At 40.7% G+C, this 22,817-nt stretch overlaps 1 protein-coding gene across 1 annotated transcript in view; it reads left to right on the top strand.

Annotated features, from left to right (window-relative positions):
• Positions 1 to 22,097, top strand: part of tmem121ab (transmembrane protein 121Ab) — a 56,060-nt gene extending 33,963 nt beyond the window's left edge. The window contains exon 2 of the mRNA XM_086263741.1: positions 19,278 to 22,097. Within this exon, the coding sequence (XP_086119867.1) occupies positions 20,106 to 21,050 (945 nt within the window). The 5' untranslated portion in view covers positions 19,278 to 20,105 and the 3' untranslated portion in view covers positions 21,051 to 22,097. The remainder of the gene's footprint in view (positions 1 to 19,277) is intronic.
• The last annotated feature ends 720 nt before the right edge of the window (positions 22,098 to 22,817 follow it).

The raw sequence follows: 22,817 nt of genomic DNA on the forward strand, positions 1-22,817 counted from the left end.
CTCCTAAAGCAAAATCTTTAGGAGCAAAATTATGCTACTTCTGTACTGTAAGGTCCGCAAGTCTTATTTATTTATTCAGTAGGTTTTTAGACTATAGCCTCCATAATGTATGCATGTGAACTGCACATAAATATTGTTAAAATATGTTTTCTGTACTGACATGCCTTCATTGCATTTAGCTTTTCTGTCTAAGGTGATCCAATTATTCCACAATATAGTGGCACACAAAACCACTTTGCTTCAGCATTTGCAGCATTACACTCTGAAAGTGTCTTACTGCTGCATGCAAACTGAATATATCAGCTCTATGAAAGTCTCATTATTATAGCCGGGGAGCTCATGCATGTTCTGTTGTTAGCAGGCACTTTGGTGCTGCCTTCTTCTAGCTTCTGCTCTTTTTCTCTTGTCAAGATGCATTTTATGTCTCTAGCATTTTTGTGTTGTGATAATTTAAAGCATTTCTTGTGATATGCCGAGGCGCCGGAGTCTGATAGAATCTGTGATGTGAGGCAGAGTGAAGGCTGAGTATTTATGAATGGCCTTTAACAGCAGGGGAGAGATGAACTGCTGGATTTTCCCTGCTCTTGTTTCTTCGCCTGCTCTCTCCTTCTCCCACCGCGAGTCAGTGCGTGCCGTCCTATTGTGCACAACATTCAGGCTTAGTGTGAAAATCAGCAGATGGGTAATTTTGTTTGTATGATTAGTGAGGACGCGTGGGTGTGTGTGTTTCTGTCTGTGTATGAAGAAAGAGAGCGGGTGAGAGAGAGCTAAGGAGCAGGGAATAATTTATGACCGCTGTACCCTATAATTAGCAAAAACTAAATTGCGTGTCAATGTAGGAGGCAGTTAAATAGGGCTCAGCTTCTGTCAGAGGACATTACAAACCTCAAAAAGAACTGCATTAGCAAACAACACTGTTTCCACTGACTACCGCTCTAAGCTCAAACAAAAAAAAAATGTGTCTGTAATAGGAGCCTATGGCCTGATTGGTTTCAGACCCAGTTTGGCGAGACCAAACTGCCAATAACTTTCTGATGAATTGCTAATTCTGATTACTTTTTTTGCCTTTAATCTGTTAATAAAGGCAGAAGGCACAGCCCAAAGGCGGAATCAATTGGAAAACACGGAGAATATTCTGGAGAAAAAAACACCAATTGACGTTTTTTAATTCTTCCTCTATACACTCTGTTGCCTATGAAGGTGCAGGCTTGCCCGAGGTGTGTGTGTGTGTGTGTGTGTGTGTGTGTGCGTGCGTGCGTGCGTGCGTGCGTGTGTGGTATGCACCAGCGTAGCATTTCCACAGATTGAGGCTGTTCACGTCTGAAAGGGCTGACAGCAGTTGGCTGATTGATCAGATTGACTTTTTAGCTTGCAACAGCACCACCTCCCACCCACCCGGCTTCGTCTGAGACCTTGAGTTAGGATGGGACAATATTTTTTCGCACTGTTCAAATTGATTCACAAGGCAGTGTTCACAATAGAGGTCAAGCAGCATAACATGTAATATCTAAATCAAAACCTAAATTGATTTGTGTAATTCTTTTGTCTTGCTGCTCAGCGGTTCAAGAATGGGATTGTTTGGTGAATTCAAAAACGTCAATGCTGCCTATGTAAAAATACAGCGTGTACCTTAGTACAAAAAATGAAGATGGCCATGATAATAAATGTAAACCTGAAACAACTGATCAGTGTTGTTGTTCACACAGTGCAGTTCAAACATTTCTTATTAAAGTAAAGCAGCTTTATAAATCCAGTTAAATCATGAAATACAGTGATTTTATCTTAAAATTAAGAAATATGTAGACGACTTAAATAATTCAATTGAGTTTAGTTTTATTTAGATTTTATTGGCACCAAATCACCTCAACATTCACCTCAAAACCCCAACAATAGGATGATCCCCTTTCAACAAGCACTTGGTGACAGTGGGAAGGAAAAACTTCCTTTTAACAGGAAGACACCACCAGGAGGCTCAAGGAGGGGCAGCCATCTGGTCATAACCAGTTGGGGGAGAGGGAAGGGAAGGCAGGACAAGACAAACTGTGAAGAGAGAATAGAGTAATAACAACTAGTGACTGAATGTAAAGTGGTGTAAAAACACATAGAAATGTTCAGCATTTCATGGCAACCCCCCAGTAGCCTAGACCTATTGCAGCATAACTAAGGGAGTCTTCAGGTTCACCTGATCCAGCCCTAACTATCAGGCCGGACCCAAATGCAGGACTCGAAGACAATGGAGTGAAAAAACAAAGATACAAAAAAATCCAAAAACTAATACGAGGTGGAAACTAGAACAGAGAGACTAAGGAACTCACAGATAACTCCTGAAAACATAGGATGAGGAGATAACACAACAAAAAGAGGAAGACAGAGGACTTAAATACACAGGATAACGCGAGGATGGGAGGGAACACAGCTGGAACTAATACAGACTAACAGAACATTGGAAGCAAAACTGAACACACTGAACACCAGACGAGAGACTGTCAAAATAAAACAGGAAGTACGGAGACTAAGACTAAGACACAGGGGCTTGACACTGAGACCAGGTTGAAACAGATACAGGGACCTGAGTGACTGGGGAGACAGGAAGGGAGGACCGAGCGCGGAGACTCGAAATATACAAACAGGATAATAAGACTGGCTAAGCGTGGAGCGTGGATCACAGGCGAGGCATGGAAACAGAAACCTAAAAAATAGATGAAAAATCTGAGATCAGAAAAAAACTAATATTACAAAAATCCGATACAGAACTAAAAGAACCAGAACTGTTCTGTATGTACTACAACAAAATCCAAAGTATTTCACCACAGAGTATTTTTCTACAACAACATAACGTTTTTTATTACTCTATATTGTATTATGACTTATTATCAGATGCTGGTTGTTGAGCCAGGAAACAGCCCTTTAGCATTCACTGGCATCCTGATGTCCTAAGACAGAAGGCTGACAATGATTAAGGTGGCTGGGCCTTGGCCAGCTTAGCCCGCCGGGTGGTTGTATTTTCTGTCTTGATAAAGCGAGGCCATCAAATTAAAACAACTCCACAAGTCATCACTTGTAGTCTGATATAACTTTCAGGCTTTTTATGAAAGTTTCTCTCTTCATTCCACAGCTTAATTGTCACGTAATTAATACCTCAGATTGAAATCGCTCGTCTTAATGGCGCCTCTGCATTGTTTATGAGCATTGTTTGAAAAGCGTGACATACCAGAAGTTTATTAGTGTGCCCCATCTGTTTGCCGGGCTCTGCGTGTACATGAGACAACCTGATGTCACTCTTTGATGCCTTTCTTCTGATCTCCATAATTAATTTAAAGATGCCTGCATTAAGTGAAACAGAATATGCTATTTAAATAGATGCCACTGTTGCTTGACAAAGCTTCTGCAGAAACGTGGTGGTGCACCAGCTCAAATTGTTAAATTAATTGCTCCCTTAAATTGTATTAATGGTGCAATTAATCAGTTTTATTAATTCCATAATATTGCACCCACTATAATAAATTTTTTGATTTGACATGATTATTTTCTAAGCAAATAATAGAATACTTGTGCACTAATGGTTTCTCATTGACTCTAAGGCTTTCCATCACAAAGCACTATGTCTGGCGGTAATGAAACATTTAGCTGTGATTGTGGATAGGGATTCACAAGTTAATAAAGCTAATTTAAATTAAAAAGCCAGGTCTTCTTGCTCAGAACACTCATAGGTAGTCAGTATCTTTTTTGTAACTCTTCTTTAACAGAAATATTTAAGTTTGTGGTGTTAGCCTTATGACTTTTACACCAGGTTAGAGGAGCTTCTTTCCCTCTAATTCAAGTAATTTTCAAAGTAAACTGCCATGAGAAGCTATAATGTAAAAACAAAGTATAAAAATATAAAACAAGTGAAAATTAATTGCTGTACCTTTATGCCTTTTTAAAAAAAATCTGCTAACATATTTTACATGGGTTGTTCTCCAAAACTCTAATTGGCGGTGTGATTACCACGCCACTGAGTTGAGTTAGTTTGTGTACTTCAAACAAAGGGGACTGATCTGAGCTGTTACGTTGGAGTCGGTGCTAATAAATGTTGAGCAGCAGTTTCTTTTGCTGAAATGATTGCAATGGCAAAAATAGAGAGCACCAATCGAGTCTATACACAGACTGGCAGAGCTTTGAAAACGAGGAAATAGCAGATGGCTACGGCAGCAGATTACCGACTATTGCGTTAGCATTATGAGGAAGCCAGAAGCCGCAATTACATCCCATTACACGTTAAATTTTATTTCACAGAAGAAATATCTTTGAACAAGTCAGTATGTTGTGTTTATATTGATTTTCACGATTGCATGCCATATTGCTACCAAGCACAGGACAGTTGTTGCAGTTTGCATGGCGACGATGTTTACAGAGAGAAGCGCATCTGGCTTAGGATTGGACACTCTGCACGAAACTCCCTGGGCTAGACAGACAGGTCATAAAGTCACATGATTTTCAGTGTGGCTGTTGAAACTGAGATCACATTGCAAGACATAGGATCTGTGTTTGGATCGCATATGGAATCAGCCTAAATCAGAACTGGAAAAGAACAATCTGATTGCATGGGATTTGTGTTGTCTCCACTGCACTAAAAACAGATCTGAGTCACATATGAGAGAGGGAGAAAAAAATTCGCTTTGTGCCATTTCTGCCTGCAGTCTGGACATCAAACAGCGTGAACAGACCCTGCTGGTGTTAGATGAGTAAAACACTGAGTCACTGTGGATGTCAGAAGATCCTTAATTCAAGCAGTCAGTGTTTGTCAATGTTTGCATCCTGGTTTACACTGTTTAGCAAATAGTCCATCCATCCATGCTCTGACCACTTCTCTGACTAGAGTAGCAGAAAGACCTGAGCCTAACCCAGCTGACTTTAGGATACAGAAGGCTTGCCCCCTGGACAGATCAGCAGCACATCAAAGGAAGCAAGCAGTCAGTGTGCACAGATTCTCTCAGTTGGTTGGTTTTTTATGGTTAAATTAAGCATTAATCTTACTGGACATGTGCGCACTTAGAGGCATTGGAGAGTGCAGCAGTTAAGACCTTTTTTATTCACCATTCATAGTCTTTATATGTGAGAAAACTGAAATATAAATAATTTTGCATTATCACTGATCATATCTTGTGGTCCATGATTGTAACTTTTGCAACAGTAAATAAAGGGTGTAATGTAATGAAGCTGGAGATGTTAGCAGAAAGTTGTAGGCTGGACAAAGTTTTATTGTGAAACAGTGTGTGCCCATAGCACACCTACATTCTGGAAATTCAACTAAAGTAACACACAGCAAATATAACTTCAATTTAATTTTTAATTTATTTTTTTTATATAGAGCCAAATCACAGCAACAGTTGCCTCAATGCCTTTATATTTTAAGGTAAAGACCCTACAATAATACAAAGAAAACAGAAAATCCCAACAACCATATGACCTCTATGAGCAAGTAGGCGACCGTAGGAAGGGAAAGAAACCTCCAGCAGAACCAGGCTCAGGGAGGTATGGCCATTTGCCAAACGGTTGGGGTGAGGGAAGGAAGACGGGACTAAACACATGCTGTGGAAGAGAGCCAGAGACTAATAATAAGTAATGATTAAACGCAGAGAGGTGTATAGACACATAGTGAGTGAAGACTAAACACTCAATGCATCATGGGAATCCCCCAGCAGCTTAGACCTATTTCAGCGTAACTTAGGGAGGATTCAGGGTCACCAGATCCAGCCCTAACTATTTCGTTTCGCAAAAAGGAAAGTTCCTTCCTGTAGTGAGTGATTTTTTTTAAAACATAAAAGTTTATCTGGCATTGCTGTGCTAGTGTTTGTTCTTCAACATCACACTGATCAAAGAAACACGATTGTACCTGACCAGTCAGGCTGTTGGGGCGCCACAGCTGAAGAAAAAGTACTAAAGTAAGCTTCACTTATTAGAAGTAGTTGTACAAAGACGGAGGAAGTCTGTGCAGGTGGATGAATGGGCCGAACATTTTATTACTTTTAGACTTACCTTGTGCTTTTGTCAGGAGTAGTTTTAGTTTTAGGTTTTGGAAGAGATCACTGATGATAACCACTTCTTAGTAGGTTTTTAGGCAGAAAGCTCTTTTTTTGTTTTTTTGTTTTTATATGACCATAACATTACAAGTTATATTAGTCACTTAAAGTGAGGGAGTTTTTCCTCAAGTTCTCACTGAATCATATAACATACTCAAAATCACCTGTGTGGATCTGCATGGTTGTTACATATTAGTGTAACATGATTAACCTTCATACGGCCATCCAGTAATGTTGGTAGATGGCTCGTTTTTTGTCTCATAAAGAATTAAATGAGAAGTTTTTATTGGAGAAATGGATATTGAGATGGATTCACCAAAATAGGTGAAATGTATTCATGTCTCGTGTATCTTTTGCGCACCTGTGTCTTCTAAGCTGGCTAGCCGACTACTTGTGGGCATGTCTTGCAGAGTTACCTGAATTTCATTCAGACTTGAAATATCTGTGAATCCCAGAGCTTCTGGACAGATTACAGATAACACAGTTGAACTCTGGGCAGTTTGTTAATAATAACAGCTCTTCCTCCCATGCCTTTGAAATGAAGGTAGATCAAAGCTGGTCCTCCTGTGCTTCTCAGGGAGTTCAGCTGTAACTCAGCAGGGGAGCCGCCAGGGCTGTAGCCGGCACTATCTTTCCTGCCATCGCACTTTCAAAGGTTTGTGGTCAGCATCTGTCCATCTTCAGTTTTAGAGGTATTAACACTTGTTAGGAAGCTTATAAAGCACTTAACGGAGGCTAATACGGTGGCCTTGAGTTGCAAACAACAACAACAAAACTAAAAACACAGCATTTTTGACTGCATTTTTTTTTTAGGCATACAAGTTCTCGCCAACGCCGTCTCTCCTCTCCTACTCTTCACCATCCCCCAGCACACACATACACACACAAACACTGTGACATAAACACAGTCAAAAGAGAGGAGAGAAACTATCACAAGGGTAATTGACAGCAAAGGCTTTCGCATCCAGATGAAGTGCAACAAGAGTGCATAAATTAGATAAATAACAAATGAAATGTTTTGGTTTATTTTAATTTACTGCTTTTTTTTGCCTATTTGGAGGTGAATCTCTGGAGCGCTGGAACTATTGATCAGCAAGATCCCTGTACACTTTAAGCTTGTCACTTTAAAGCCACAGTCTTCTTTTATATTTCCAGGTAGCCTGCTGTTATAGTGGTTCGGAAGAGGTTTGAAGACGCCTTTGTGTGATTGTTAGTAATCTGAGTCACAGGAAATAAGTACTTGCTTTTAGTATGCTGTGTGATACTGCAAAAGTTGCAGTCTTTGCATTTTATGTGCTCTTACTTTCCGTTCTCAGCTGGAGGATGTGTAAAATGGACATTTCTGCTATGAGAATAGCATTTTGGAGTGCCGTGTACAGTCACTAGGGTACAATAAGTACTCACCATCTGAATATATTCTCGAGTAATTTTCCCAGCATTGTCGTAATTGCTTATGTCCAGTGTATGTGAAGGCTAAAAAGCTCCAGCTTCACAGTTGTATTATCCCATTAAAAATTGCACACTGCTGTGTAGAGTAATAACAACATGCCAAAAGCTGCAGCAATCTCTTCACAATGAAACAACTAATAATCACTAGTAAACCTTAGTGAACAACAACCACGGGGAATAAAGACGAGCAAAATATAAGGCCATTTAACAGACAAAAGCAGCCGCGGCAAACAGATTAAGTATTTCCGATTTTCTAAAGTTATAGTCAGTAAATATAAATTGCGTGAATCCTTCACTCACGCCACGCATAGGCACTTGTGAGCACTGAAGTCATGCCCAAACACACCTCGGTATAAAGCAGCTGCCAAGAAATTCGACACCTCTCAGTGTGTCGCACGGCAAACAATTGTCTAATCCTGAGTGAAATATTGTTTTCCATTTCATTATCATAGAAAACAGGTGCAGCCTTCAGCAAACACCGTACCCATGAGACTCATTCAAAGCTTTGCAACATTTTGTCAAATACCGCTTCAGTCATAATAGAAAGCACACGAACAGAATCTAACAAAGATCCTCTTTCTCTGCCAAACTCCTCTTAAGGTAAATGATTTTATATTCCATTTAAAAAAGCAATCATCCTTAAAACTGGGGACATTTCTCACATCATCAATAGATTTTCTCCACTTACTTCATGGCAAATTATTTTTTAAGACTGAACGTTAAGATTAAATGACTTGTTGAAAGGGACAATTTTTCCTGTTTTTTTCCTCCCCCCTCTAATCATGAATCCCTAGCTGCTAATATTTAAATCAGATTCTTCTGCAAAGGATATCCGATTTAACTCCTTGCTCATTAGCAACACTTCAAATCCTCCCTGTATCACATCTCTTTTTGCTTTTTAGTCGATCCCGTGGAACAGCAACCCTTGCTCCCTTGTCTCATTCTCCCTCTCCTTGCTCTCTAGTTGCTCTTCCCCCTGAGGACAGCGCATGAAGGTGACTGGCCTTGCCCTTTTACCTACCAACGCATATCTGTTTTATGCAAAGTAGTAGCAGCAGTCTCTCAACCAGTAACAGCAGGTTGAGTGGGTGTTTAATTGAGATGGACAACAAAGTAAGCTTTACTGGTTACACCGGAGAGAACTATCAGGATTGTCACTTCCTACATTTTAGCCAGTAACGTAATATAGGACCTGTGAGGGTTTGATGTCTTTGAGATGTCATTTTCTCCATAAGTGGGATAAAAGCAAACAGAACAGTGCTTGTTCTGGAATGAAGCATGACTGGAATGAAGCCATCTCCCTTAGGGTGGCCAGATTAGAAATTGCAACACTGAACACACGGGGAGGAATTGCAAAGCATGGCAAAAGAGTACGCTGAAAAAGGGAGATGGGAGCGAAAGGGGGTTGGGTTATTGACACAAAGATTAAATGGATCTCCCTGTAAAACTGCTGGATGAAAATCACTTCTTTCCCTGGTTGATCACACACCCAAATGATCGTTACTGAAATAAATATGAGAGTTTGGATCACATGGGTAAATCAATATGCTTGTTAGACTCAGAGACATCAGAGAATTAAAAGCTAGAGGAGTGCGTAATAGCGTGTTACCATGGTACAGCTTCAGTGCCATGCCACAGATGTTTGTCTGTGTGTGTGTGTGTGTGTGTGTGTGTGTGTGTGTGTGTGTGTGTGTGTGTGTGTGTGTGTGTGTGTGTGTGTGTGAAGAAGTGGGGTAATGATAATCACTGCGGTACTTTATGCCCTTTTGTGGCCCTCAATTTAAAAAATTAAAAGGGAGTCACACTATTGCTTAAAGGGACAATCCAATTATCAGCGTGAGAGGAAGGAAAAGTGCTTGAAGGTGTGCCTTAAGAAAAAACGTAATTATTCAGGAATCACTAATTGTTATTGCTTGGCTTTAGTTCCACAAAGCCCAAAGCTGGGGGATTTGTGTGCAGGATGGTGCTGCTTCACTGACTGCCATTTGGGAATTTTGGAAAACTGAGAGAAAATGAGGGGCTATATCTTTAGGGATGAGGATGCGTTTCTTTGATTAAAACTGACAGCAGCATTAGAGGTGAAAGCACACTTGGGTATAAGGTATATTTTGCAGGTCAATTCAAATGTCCTAAATCACCAGTATAACCAGCAATATTATTTTTGGAAGATCAAGTTTGAACAGAGAGCAGTAATGTTGAGACCCAGTGGATTTTTCTCATTTTGTTCTTTGGAAATAATGGAAAATGGGGTTCTCGTTCCCTGCAGACAAAGTATAAGCTTAAAAATGCCATGCAAAACTGGCAGAACATTGCATTTTCACCTTAAATCTGTTTTTATATTAAAAATGTAAAAAAGAAATGGGATCACTTGCATTGACTTTCACTATGCACTTCAGAGACATTTTAGTTTCTTTCTCTTCATTTTTTTAGTTTTCAGTTTTATGACCCACAACTTTAGTGTTTGTTTAATTAAATTTAACATTTACTTTGGCAGACAGCTTGGTGTATCCCGCGTGGTATAAAGCGTACTTGTTTCTGTTCTGCAAACAGGAAAAGACTATAGACTAAACTAACTACGTAATTTCATTCTATGCACTGCTCTGTATTAAGCACAATATGCTTAATTGGATGCACTTCTTCATTACACTCTATTCCACTTCCTGTCAGCTGCCAGTTGAAGACAGGTTACCATGGTTACCCACCCTCGTTTGAGATGAACCAAGTAATGATTAACAAATTTCAAAGTAAAGTATATTATGCCTTGCAACATGAAGCCAATTAAACTCTCAGAATGAAGAGTTATTCACATTAGAGCTCAGCTGCCTTGATCACAGTCCAGCAATAGCCCACATTTCACTGTGGGATATTTATGCTGCCATAATGTCCAGTGCTGCTTTCCTATAAATATAATGGCCTTTGCACAGTATCAGTCACACATTGAGGTTCCTGACATATTAAAATATCCATATATTCATTGGTACATGACTACGGAATTTTACAAGGAAAACTATTCTGCAGCCTCTAACACTTCACACACTATTTCAAGGCCTTAAACTTCAAGGGTTTGGGTGTCACATGTTTGACAGACTGAGGCTAATTGAGAGGTGGGGTATAAGAGTACAAAGTTTTAAAAAAAAGAAAAGAAAAAGAAGCAGAGAGAAAGAAGTGAACATTTTTTTCCCGTGGAATACTTTTGCTCAGCTTACTTTTTCCTTTGTCTAAAAACTTAAAGCTTTATATGTTGCCAACATTTCATTTCATCTTAAATTAGATTGTATCTACTACTGTATATGCAATACACTAACAAACATGTTGGCATGATTTTATAGTCTGACTGCTATTACAGAGGCTACTAACAATACAAGGTGGCAGGGAGGTGCAGAAGTCAAACCTGTCAACTCACCACCTAGGGGCCCTGTTGTGTGGTGTTTTCATGTTCTCCTTCTGCCTGAGTGGGCTCTCTCCAGGTGCTGCTCCCACAGTCCAAAGACATGCATGTTAGTTTAAATGGCAAATTCTAAATTCACTGCAGGTGTGAATGTGAGTGCGAATGGTTATTTGTCACTTTGTGTTAGCCCTGCGAATGAGACTGGTGACCTCTCCTGTGTACCCTAACTTTCACCCTGTAACAGCTGGGATCAGCCCCAGCACCCTCAAGACCTCGCAAGTGGCAGAAAGCAGATGGATAAAGTTACAATGATATTTGTTATTAACTTTCAAACTGTAATTTGATATCATGTTCATACAAAGGCAAAAACTGAATCTCACTCAGCTTGAGTTCCGCATGAAGATTTGGATCCGTGTCTCTGAGGTACTTTGATATGTTTGAGGTTTTTACTTATTGCCTGAGTGATTAGAGATAAATTATCTCGATGTATGACTCGTCTCACTCGCTGTACTTGCACTTACTCCCCAATCTCTCCAATCCGTGTGGTACCTATGATAACATATGCACCCACAGTACAATAGAAAAACACTATCATCAAGCTTTTATTGATTTGGCACTTTTGCCATCTATATTGTGAAACACCAATTACTTCGACACATTTAAATTGCACTGAAATCAAATTTTCACCAATATTAGTCACACTGAGTAAAAATAAATGCTGTAAGCAGCACAAAATTTCCAGACCTACAATTTCTTCTTCCATAAATGATGTCTGTTAGCTCAGTTTCCTGTTGTAATGATCCAATTTCATTTTTATTATGTTTCGGGTATTATTATTCTTATTTTTTAATTAATTTTTTTGTCGATTTCTAACCAAAAATCAACCAAAATTTAATGGCGAATATTCCTTCTAAATTTCCAAGTACTGCAGTTTACCTTAATATCATGATACTGCATCCGTAATAGGAAAAAGTTTTATTGATGTTACACAAATCAGTTATTGTTTATCTTTGTTAAAACGAAAAATGATAGAGATGGGCGGCATAGCCGATCAGTGGATAACACCGTTGCCTCACAGCAAGATGGTCCAGTCTTGGGCCTTTCTGTTTCCATGTTCTGCATGGGTTCTCTGCAGGCATTCCAGCTTCCTCCCACACTCCAAAAACATGCATGGGATTAGGTTAATAAGTGATACTAAATTGGCTGTAGGTGTGAACGTGAGATGAATCGTTGGCTGTTTATATATGCTAGCCCTGAGACAGACTGGCGACCTGTCGAGAGTGTATCCTGCCTCTCCACCCTGGTTAGGTTCCAGCGCCTTGCGACACTGAAATAGATAATCGTTAGAAAATGCATGGATGCATGGATGACAAAAGACTAGACCTCAGAATTCGCCAATCAGAGGGAATTAATCAACGATTGGCTCTTACTTCTGCCAGAACTTTGAAAGTAGCACAGTAATGCAGTGTTTACATTTAATATGATCCCTGTCTAAACTGGTTATAGAAGAATTACAAGAATATCAGGTTAAGATGTTTGACGGTAATGACCATTTAAACTGCATCTTCTTTGGACGGTACCTCAAGTGTCTTGTGTCTTGCCTCACGTGTATACATTAGGCAACCAGTCATCTTCACCCCCTGTGTCAGTGACTAAATGCTGGGTGGGATGTCAGAGGGCTGCTCTTCACTTTGATGATGATTCACTGTGGCATGGTGCCTTTGATCCTCTCCCCAGCTTTGTGAATAAAGAATACACTTTGATTGACGCTGCGCACATTATGGCCATTTGAGAGTTGGCAGAGGAGAAAAAGACATGTCTGTCATGTTGAAAAGCCCCTTGTCTCTGCTGCTAAGGGCCAAGTTGGAGGAAAAACACTTTTGAGCTGCTTTCAACATCTAACCCTATACAATGCCTATTATTGGAGCCTATCCTGCACAGCAGCTATCTATCCTTTGTCATGTGCAGCATGTTTGATTCAATAGTGTTTGATCAACACCCACGGCTATTTAAAAGCAGAGACAGCCCAAATACAGATTGGGTTAGTTACAGTTATGGGCTGAAATGAACCTTCAGTGCTTATCACACACACACAATGTGACATGGCAAAGTAGAATAAGGATCAGCCTTAATCAACCATAATGGGTGATAAAATGAGCTTAGCTACTGCTACAAATCACAGCCTTCTTCTTAGTTTCAGATCCTTCTCTGTATTCTAACCCAGTGCAACCTTATAAGCAATCACAAGCATATTATACAGGGATAACAAGAAAACAAGAGAATAGCAATATAAGAGCAGCTAGTAACGTACAAACCTAGTGTATTGTGTTTTGACTAACTGATGTCTCTGCTTTGAATTGCACAAAATAGATGGAAAAGGACTAAACCTGCCAAAAATGACAACAGAAAGCAAAATAAATGTGTTCACAATTTGAATTCACCACCACAGCAATTCATTAGGAATAATAGAAATACACTGTAAATAATGTATCGCACAAGAGCTTAAGCCTCTGGTGGTTATAGAACATTGTGTCACACGGAGTCTTCAGCGTAAATGGGGAAATCAAGCAGTCAGCTTTGAATGCAGCTGGGTTTGTTATTGGTCCCAGTAGGGAACGTGAGACACGTTTTAACATGTATTCAGGGATCTGGGGATTTAATACCTTTCTGTGTTATAATCAGCGCAGGATATATTCGATCAGTGTGTGGTTACCGAACATTGTGAAGCTGTGAAATACGGGATAAAGGTGTGACCTAGAGATTGCAATCCTTTCAGCAGCCTTTCAGGCAAGAAAAGATGGAGTTTTCTGAGAGCTTTCGTGCGTTTGCACGTGCTCACTCACATACACAGTGCATGTGTGTTAAGTTACTGTGTGTGTGCACAAGCATTTGTTCAGCTGAGCTGTGCTGAGCTGTACCCTGTGTACTGAAAAAATTCAAAGCAATCTGCTATCTCTCCTCAACCTAGCCAAGCGCTGACTGTAACACAAAGGACAGCGCAGAACACCTGCTGAGATGATGGAGATGGCTTGCAGCCAAGACAGCATATGGGTCTCATTCTGGTCCTAATGAAGACAACCTGACATAAATATCGGACAAAACGGCCCACTCTCGAGACCTGCGCTGTCCCACTGCAACGTTGCTGACATCGACGTAAACATTTGATCATCCTTGAGGTTTTGAGGCAGGAGGAAGCATGGAGAGACAACGACACTGGCAGTGTAATGCGATATGTTTAATGCATAACAATACAGTTTCCAAAAAGCATAAACAGCTCAGTGTTCTTTGAAACCTACAGGTAAGGGAGAACGCCATCCACTGTCGCAGGATGAAATGTTTTTGCTGCTGTAAACAAGTGCAAGCCCACAACCTTTACTGAGTGTATGAAGTGTCAGAACACCTCAGTGTTAAAAGAGAAGCTTCTCGGAGCTTGAAAGACTTTACTTTTCTCAAGCTCTGAATCTGTGTCAAAAAAAAGACAAACATCAATCCAGCAGGAACATGGGTAATTAAGTGAAGTCAGAGCTTGAAAAGGTTCTGTTTTCAGGCTCATTTTCAAAAGCAGCACCTGCACACTACACCATTTAAAACGAGTATAGGGTTTTGAATTGATTTTTTCTTCTGTTTTGTTTTTTTCCACATGGTAGAGAGTGAAAGAATCCTGTGCCAAAGTGCTGTTCTTGCAGCTGCACTGCCCTGTTCTTTGGCTTAAACTGACCTCCTTCACTGATTTTTAGGACAAACAGAACAGCAAAGCAAACATGTCACTTGATGCCCCAACCTCTGGTCCTGTTGTGATCAGTGTGGACGTCTGCAGCCAGTCAGAGAGGCTAACTGTTAAAATAACTGCCTGACAAGGAAGCTCTGGCTGTTTAGAGAGATAATGGCCTGGACCACAGACACAATAATAGCCTCCCTCTGTGAAGAAATGTTGTCCTGCCAGTTCACAGCCCCCCGTGGTGCCTATTTATAGTAAACCATAATTAATACGCAGTATAATTGAAGCCTCTGAGTAGAGCTGAAACATACAGACTCCTATAAATAGAGGCCCCCTGCGCCAAAGGGAGGGGAGGAAAAAGTCATGCAGAGATGTGAAATCGCAGCTGTCAAATCTCATATCAGTGGACATTTCTTTTCTTTTTTTTCTAATTCAGCGTTAACTAATCTTCAGCCTTGAGAAATACATTATAATTCTGAACGGAATATGCTAAGCAGAGCAGTGCGCCTCTGTCATCACTTCACGCAGACAAAGAGATTTTTTCACAGTCTGTGGCAGATGGGATTAATAATAATCTAATATTGTCAAAGTTCATCAGCTTCCTGCTTCGTAGGGCGCACCAGCAGCAACGAATCACAGCGATGACATCTTGGGATCCATGTTTCGCAGCTCAAGTCATAATTCCTCCAAGGTTCAAACCATCCAATTTGGCACTCTCATATTATCACTCCGGCCGTAATCCGTTCATTAGCGAAACAATCTCAAAGTCTTTTTTGATAATTAATGGCATTTAAATGATGATTCGATGTACGGTATATGTGGAAGCAGTCTTCCTTATAGCATGTTAATGATCCACAGCATTCTGCTAATCAGTCAATTAATCACCATCTTATGAATTTAATCTCTTACTTAGGCCCTGTTCTACATAATGGGTTTTAAACATTCAAATCCATGCTTGGATTACAAATGAGGCGCACTCTGGTACCGTGCACTCAAACTGGGCTTCCACTGGCAGTCCTTGATTTGACATGTTATTAGATAACATGTTGTTTTTGTATTCTTCAACGAAATGGGGGTATAACCCAGTGCACCCTTTTAAATTCTTGCAGGGGTGCCATTAAAGCTGTATTTTTCTGTATGTGCTTTTAGGGTGTACACGGTGCAGTTCATGTTTTCTAAGGGGGGTATTTTCTGATGAAAAACAACCTCTCTGCAATCTTTGGATCTCATTCAAAAAGCTCAAAAGCCCATTTTTGCTTTAGTGATTTCACACAGCGGGTGTGAAAACAAGCTCATGTTTATTTATGTCATACTTAAATCTCTCATATCAAGAGCACAGTTAGTCAAACTAGGAGTAAAGTCCCAGTTTCTAAATTACAATAGTAAAGTCCACAGTGGTGGATCACTTTTAATGCATGTCTCGATTGGCTTTTTGCAAAGAAGGTAATCAATATCACTAAAAGGCTTGCCATTGTTTTGCTAAAGTGGTCAGAAAGTGGCTTGGGCAGGAAATTTAGGCTTTGACTTTCCATTTTTGTTAGAAACACAGCTGACATATTTGAGGTTGGAGTATTTCTTGTTTTAGTGTTTTTCCGATTTTGGTTCTACTTTCAAAGGCAAACTTTTATTTAAAAAAAAGACAGTTTAAGAGTGGCTGTTGAAAGCACTGCTTTTACTAACTATTTTATATCATGTAGGCTGTGTGAAGGGCAAAGGCAGTACCCAAATGCAGGACTCAGAATAACATTACCAAAACAAAGAAAATCAAACCTTCAGCTCAACAAGGACCACATACTGCAAGTGAGGACACAACCAGGAGGGACAACATAACAAAGAGGAAAGGAAGACTTAGAGAATATATACATACTAGGTAATTAGGGAAATGGGAAAACAAACACTGAGACTAAGACATAAGAATTTGACAGAACTAAACAGGGGCATGACTGGAGAGACAGAGACATAAACGAACAGGGAGACTTTTCACAGGAGACGCTGAGGACAAGACACAGAGACAAAACTAGGGCACGAAAAGAAATTAACATAATCAAATATGAAACCATCAACTAGAAATATAAATAACAAAACTCTGAGGCACTAGGAGAGTACATCATAGACAGAAGGTCACGGGACTCAAACATAAACCGTAAAGACCTATGATAGAACATGTGCACAGAACTATAATACAACGATAATTAAAAATGAGAAAGACCTAGAAAAAACTCAAACTCAAAACACTTGGTCAATAACTCAGGGACCATGACATTTTCATAATGATTTACTAATGCATTATACACTCAAGTTGCTATTTGTGTTAACGAGCAGTTGAACAACCCACTACCACCTCTTAAACTGCTCATAAACCCAATAATCAGGTGGCTGTGGGAGAGCGAGTCATCTACTAATTGCAAGGTTTGTGGGTCAGTCCTCTGGCTTCTCCAGTCTACATGCCCAAGTATCCTTGGCCAAGATGCTGAACCCCAAGTTCCTCCTGATTTGTTCATCAGAGTGTGACTATTGTAGATAGAAAGCACTTGGAGAAAAAGTGGCTGTATGAGTGTGTGTGAATGAGACATGTTGTATGGAAGCACTTTGAGTGCTTAAGTAGAGTAGGAAAGTCCTACTTACCATTTACATCTAATCAGTCAGCTCAGTACTTTAAGGATGTAGTAATGCTTTAGATGAGTTGCTAAAGTTCAGAGCATTAGATGATTTATGTGACTTCAAATGTGGCATGGTTGTTGGTGCCAGACTGGTTGCTGTTGTAATGCAATTTTCCTGCCTCCGCATTCACCAAATCTCAATCCAAAGGCATACCTTAGGGATTTGGTGGGATGGGAAATTCACATCATATGCAGCTTACAAATGAGCAGCATTTGTGTGATACTATCATGTCAATATGGAGCAAAATCTTCTGGCACTTTATTGAATGAATGTCAGAAGAATTAAGATGGTACTGAAGGCTTGAAGTGTGTAGTACCAAAGAATATATATGACCCAACAACTTTTAGGTGTCCAGATTTGGGAGAATACTAAACAAACCAGACAAAACCTACTCATCAATAACATAGTAAAGTATATAACTGAAGACCTAATGACTGAGAACATGAGAATTCATCAGTTCACGTATTACTTCTTTATAACAACAGAAAAGAAAAACAATCAGTATCGGCTGGTACAATCTTTTTCATTTCTATGTTATTTTTTTATTATATTGACATTTGTTGAAAATTTAATGATGCAAAGTAAAATCACACCAGTTGTGTTTTCTGTTTTCCTGACAATAACAGGATATTTTCCACACTGCAGAAATTTTGAGTTAGACTTGCGTTAGCCAAACAACTTTTGTTTGTACGAGCAGCACATATTGAATGTTGCAGTCGTCTTGATTTGAAGCATGCTTGGGCTGACAGAAACACTAATGTGATTTATGTGCGTTCTGCCTGAAGGATCCGGTGACAGGAGTAGGCAGAAATGAACAGAACAGAGCGACAGATAAACACTAGTTCCCGCTCAATGTGAAACTCGACAAACTCAAACTGATTGAGACGTTTCTGCTCAATTAGCACATTTCACTTTCTTTTCTCAAACCTCGATTTTTCCTTTTTTTCTCTTTTCTCCACGCTAATATTTAGACTTGATGAGTTATTTATGGATGAGGTCAGTGCAGAAGTTAAGCTCCTGCTGGCTAGTTAAGTGCTTGGCATCTGTTTTTTGTTTTTTTAAATTTATTTATTAATTTTTTTATTAATTTTTTTTATTTTTCACAGATGAACACACAGCCTCCCCAAACCGAACCTGTCACACGCTCCGACACACACATCAGCTCAAATATTAAACAGGTCAAAACAGAAACACCTTGAAACATCATTCAGCAAAAAAAACAGAGTGTGAAGAGTAATTGTAACTGGAGCTTAAACTGAAGGTAAAATGAAACATGGACAGGGTTATTATTATCAATATCATTCATGATGCACTTTTTTTACATGAATGATAGCTGAAATCTGTTCTGCAGTCACTGAAACAAAAGTCACCATAGCCGCTAAAAAAATCCTGCTGCATACATGCTGCAATCGCACTTTCCTTGTTTCCTTGAAACTGCACCGAACTGACTCAGTATATGTGCAGGAAATGAACTCTTTGCCGTCGTTTATCCCATTTACCCTTGCCTAGGAAGAAAATGCAGTGCCAAGCAATGTTTAAAAAAAAAGAAATAAATGAATGGGGGGGGAAAAATGAAAGAAAGAGGCGTAGAGCAGTTAGCTACTGTGTGTGACTTTAAAATTGGCTTCTACAAGTTTCTGTAATAAATCCTCTATTAATTTAGCTCCAGAATTAAACTACAGGGTATTATGGCCCCAAATATGCTGAATATATTAACATTTCCACGGAAGCATATTAAGTCGTGCAACCAGATGTCATGTGAGATATCACAGACAATAGAGAGGAAATAACATCCTGAAGCAGTTTTACATGTGCAATATGCTCTGTCCCATCAATAGTGAAACGGGCTATATTTGAGCCAAGCTGACACATTACTTGGCTCCTCATATGTGGAAGGCCGTTGGCAATGAAACTGTGTTATATGGCCCAGTAGTGCTGACAGGTTTCTTTCTCCTTCTCCTCTACCCCCCCACCCCCTCTTTATTTCTTCCTCCTTTAGGCTTTGGAGAGGCCGGCACGTGGCAAGAAGAGGAGGGGGTAGGATGGATCTTCAGCCCGGTGTAAGAGCCTCCCCCCGGGGAAGCCGGCGTCAGACGCAAGACCTCACGGGCCGTTGACCTGCTGTCTCCGTGATTTATGGCGGCTGGGGGCCTCTGGCCACTGCAGACTCCTCTCCTCTCTCTCCTCCACTTCCCTTCACGCACACTGCAGGACCGCAAGGAGCCACACACACTGCACCACCGTCCACAGGAGCATTCAAAAAGGGATTCCTTGCACATGCCAAGCTGCACCACAAGCGTGCATATATCCACTGCATACAAAAATAAACACCCCCATAAACATTCCTACACTGCGGCACCGTGCCCCGCCATCCAGTCACATGTCCATTAGACAAAGCCTGCTCTCAGAGTCGGCTCCATTTGACGGCGTGTGGATTACGATCAGTTATGGTGTGTCAGCTGTGGAGCCCTTGGTGTAGCTACTGCTCAGGGGCAGAGTTGGATCAATGGAAGTGCGTTGAGTAACGAGGAGATGTCCCTGTTTTCGCGTGGTCTGAGAGCAATCAGCAGTTAGCGTCGTACCCCACACAGAGCTCTGCTTCTACGCTGCAATAATCATCGTCCTCTATGGACTATTAGTGCAGTGACTTATTTTATTATGAAATAAACTGTAGCAGGACATCTGCTCCTGTGCACACAACATCTGTCAGAGCACCTTAAATACCATTTTTCCCCCTCCAGCCTTAAAGGTTTGGAGTGTCCAGATTACTTTATTTTTATTTTCACAAGCTGTGGCCTGACAGTGAGAGCCAAGAGGTGCCCTCGCCATGGTGTTGCCACCCCCAGACAAACGCCACGTTTGCCTGACCACCATCGTCATCATGACCAGCATGGCCTTCATGGATGCCTACCTGGTGGAGCAGAACCAGGGTCCCAGGAAAATCGGTGTGTGCATAATAGTGCTAGTCGGGGATGTGTGCTTTCTCATAGTACTACGATATGTGGCAGTTTGGGTCGGTGCTGAGGTGCGCACCGCCCGACGAGGATACGCCATGATCCTGTGGTTTCTGTACATCTTTGTGCTGGAGATCAAACTCTACTTTGTCTTCCAGAATTGCAAGGCTGACAGGAAAAGTCTGGAGACAGTAGCACGGAAAGCATTGACGTTACTATTATCCGTGTGTGTGCCTGGGTTATACTTAGTTTTAGTGGCTCTGGATAGCATGGAATATGTGAGAACTTTCCGAAAGAAGGAGGACATGAGGAGTCGTCTCTTCTGGGTGGCTCTGGATCTTCTGGACCTGCTAGATATCCAAGCTAACCTGTGGGAGCCCCAGCGGACAGGCCTGCCCATCTGGGCTGAGGGCCTGATGTTCTTCTACTGCTACATCCTGCTGCTTATTCTGCCCTGTGTGTCGCTCAGTGAAATCAGCATGCAAGGGGAGCACATGTCACCCCAGAAAATGATGCTGTACCCAGTCCTAAGCCTGGTCACCATTAACATGGTCACTATCCTAATACGTGGTGTAAACATGGTGTTGTTTCAGGACAGTCGGGTCTCCACAATCTTCGTCGGGAAGAACGTGGTGGCTATCGCGACCAAGGCCTCCACCTTCCTGGAGTATCGCAGACAGGTGAAAGAGTTCCCCCACCCACAGAATGCAATGGCACTAGAGCTGCAGCAGAACTCAGTCAGCCACACACAGCCACTGCCCAACGCCACCAGTTTGCCACACGAACCCTCACCGGCGCAGGATGTCATCGACACATGACCGCCAGCGCTAGACTCAGCAACAGTACAAAATAAGTGAAAGCTCTAGGAGTGGAGGACAGAGAATAGAGAAATCAGCTGCATGACAGGATGATATTCTGCTCTTGTCAAGCCCACACGAACTGCTGTGAAACCATAAAAGAGATTTCTAGCATCACCTGCCTGTCAGAATATACTGTAAACCTACACTTGACTGAGTGCAGCGAGCAGACTTTTCAAGTCAAAACAAAAGTTTTTATCGTGCTGTTGTGTTTTTAATTGTCTCAAATGTTTTAAAAGTTCAAACTTTATTTAGAGACAATCTCCACACGGCTCTGACCAGTGACATTAAGTCGTGTAAAATGGACAGCTGGTTCCCCTTCAGTGAGTATCTTGCTTTTTTTTTTTAAAGGTCACTTTTATGACAGTGCATCTGTGGCATTTCCTTTGAATTCCAGCACCAAAGGACATACCACTCAGCGTGAAGCACTGATGGAAAAGAGGAGCAGAGAGTGACAAGGGTCATTCATGAGAGGCGATCTGTTCTGGCTATCTGTGCTAGAGCAAGGTTGATGGCTTCTATGTTTGGGTCTGCTGAGGAAGGTTCTCTGTGGGAAATGCTACAGACCAAAAGTCTGATCAAAGCACCGGTGCAAATCACTATACCATCCACTGCAGGCATCCCAGAGTGCGTTAAAGTGAAACGATATGTGTTTGTGTGCATGCGTGCACGCGAGAGTGTGTATGTCTGAAGGGCTTGCGTGTTGACCATGGGAGGTTTAGCCTATTTCAAGCTGTTTTGGAGCAGATGAAAGTGTTTGATGGGTGTGACGAACTGCAAATGAAACAAAAACATGTAGATGTCAGAAGCGAAATAAGATGATGGGGGAAAGATACTCCTTGTTTCCTGTACTGTACATTCCTTTAAAACTATCTCAAGCCTTGAGAATCCCAAGTATGCCTCACAAGAGAATTGACAAACATAAAGAAATAAAATAACACAGAAAAAAGACATTTCAGATGTTATTCAGTTCATTATTATTATTATTATTATTATTATTATTATTATTATTATTATTATTATGTACATTCTTTACATGTTGGAGGTCAATGATGTTTTAATAAAAGTAGAAATTAATAATAACAAGATGGTGGTTTCTTTATTCGGTGCTGAGTATAATTAAATAAATATAGGGTTTTTTTATTCAGTTAAAGATTATTTGGTGCTTGTGTTATATTTTGAGAGCAACAGCTTCCTAACATCAACATATTTTTCACAAAACAATCCACACAGCACATAAATATTTAGACTGTGCAGCCTTTTTCTGGGATCTTGGAGCATTTTGTCCCTAAGGCTACCAATTTTGGGGGAATGCAGTCAATGAATTTATTCTCAAAATGTGATAATAATGTATGAACCTTTTGTCGGTTTCGCTCTTTTCCTCCCAGTTCTCATTATCACCTTCCAGCTTTTTTTTTAATTTGTTTTGTTCTATTACCAGTTATCACCTCTGTATTGACCGGGTATCAGTTATCAAACAAAACTTTTTTCAGCCAACGAGAAGCCTTCGTGTCTCCATAGAGACTTGTATCAAAGGATCGGGGTGTTTCAGAAGAAGGTGGAGAGGTCAGCCACATGAGGAGATTCATTTTTTACCGTCATCAGGTCATCTAACTTCTGTTAACTGCTGATCTCAGCTCAAAGGGACACACTCTCAGACGCTGAGTGGCCCAACTCAATTAACGATAACTGTCATCCGCAGAGTCGCAAAGAGACTGAATGGCATTT

Source organism: Aulonocara sp. 'chitande type north' Nkhata Bay, linkage group LG15, assembly GCF_057382095.1.
Source record: "Aulonocara sp. 'chitande type north' Nkhata Bay isolate Kocher_YH1m ecotype deep benthic linkage group LG15, A_spYH_male_GT1.1, whole genome shotgun sequence".
NCBI classification, from domain to species: Eukaryota; Metazoa; Chordata; class Actinopteri; order Cichliformes; family Cichlidae; genus Aulonocara; species Aulonocara sp. 'chitande type north' Nkhata Bay.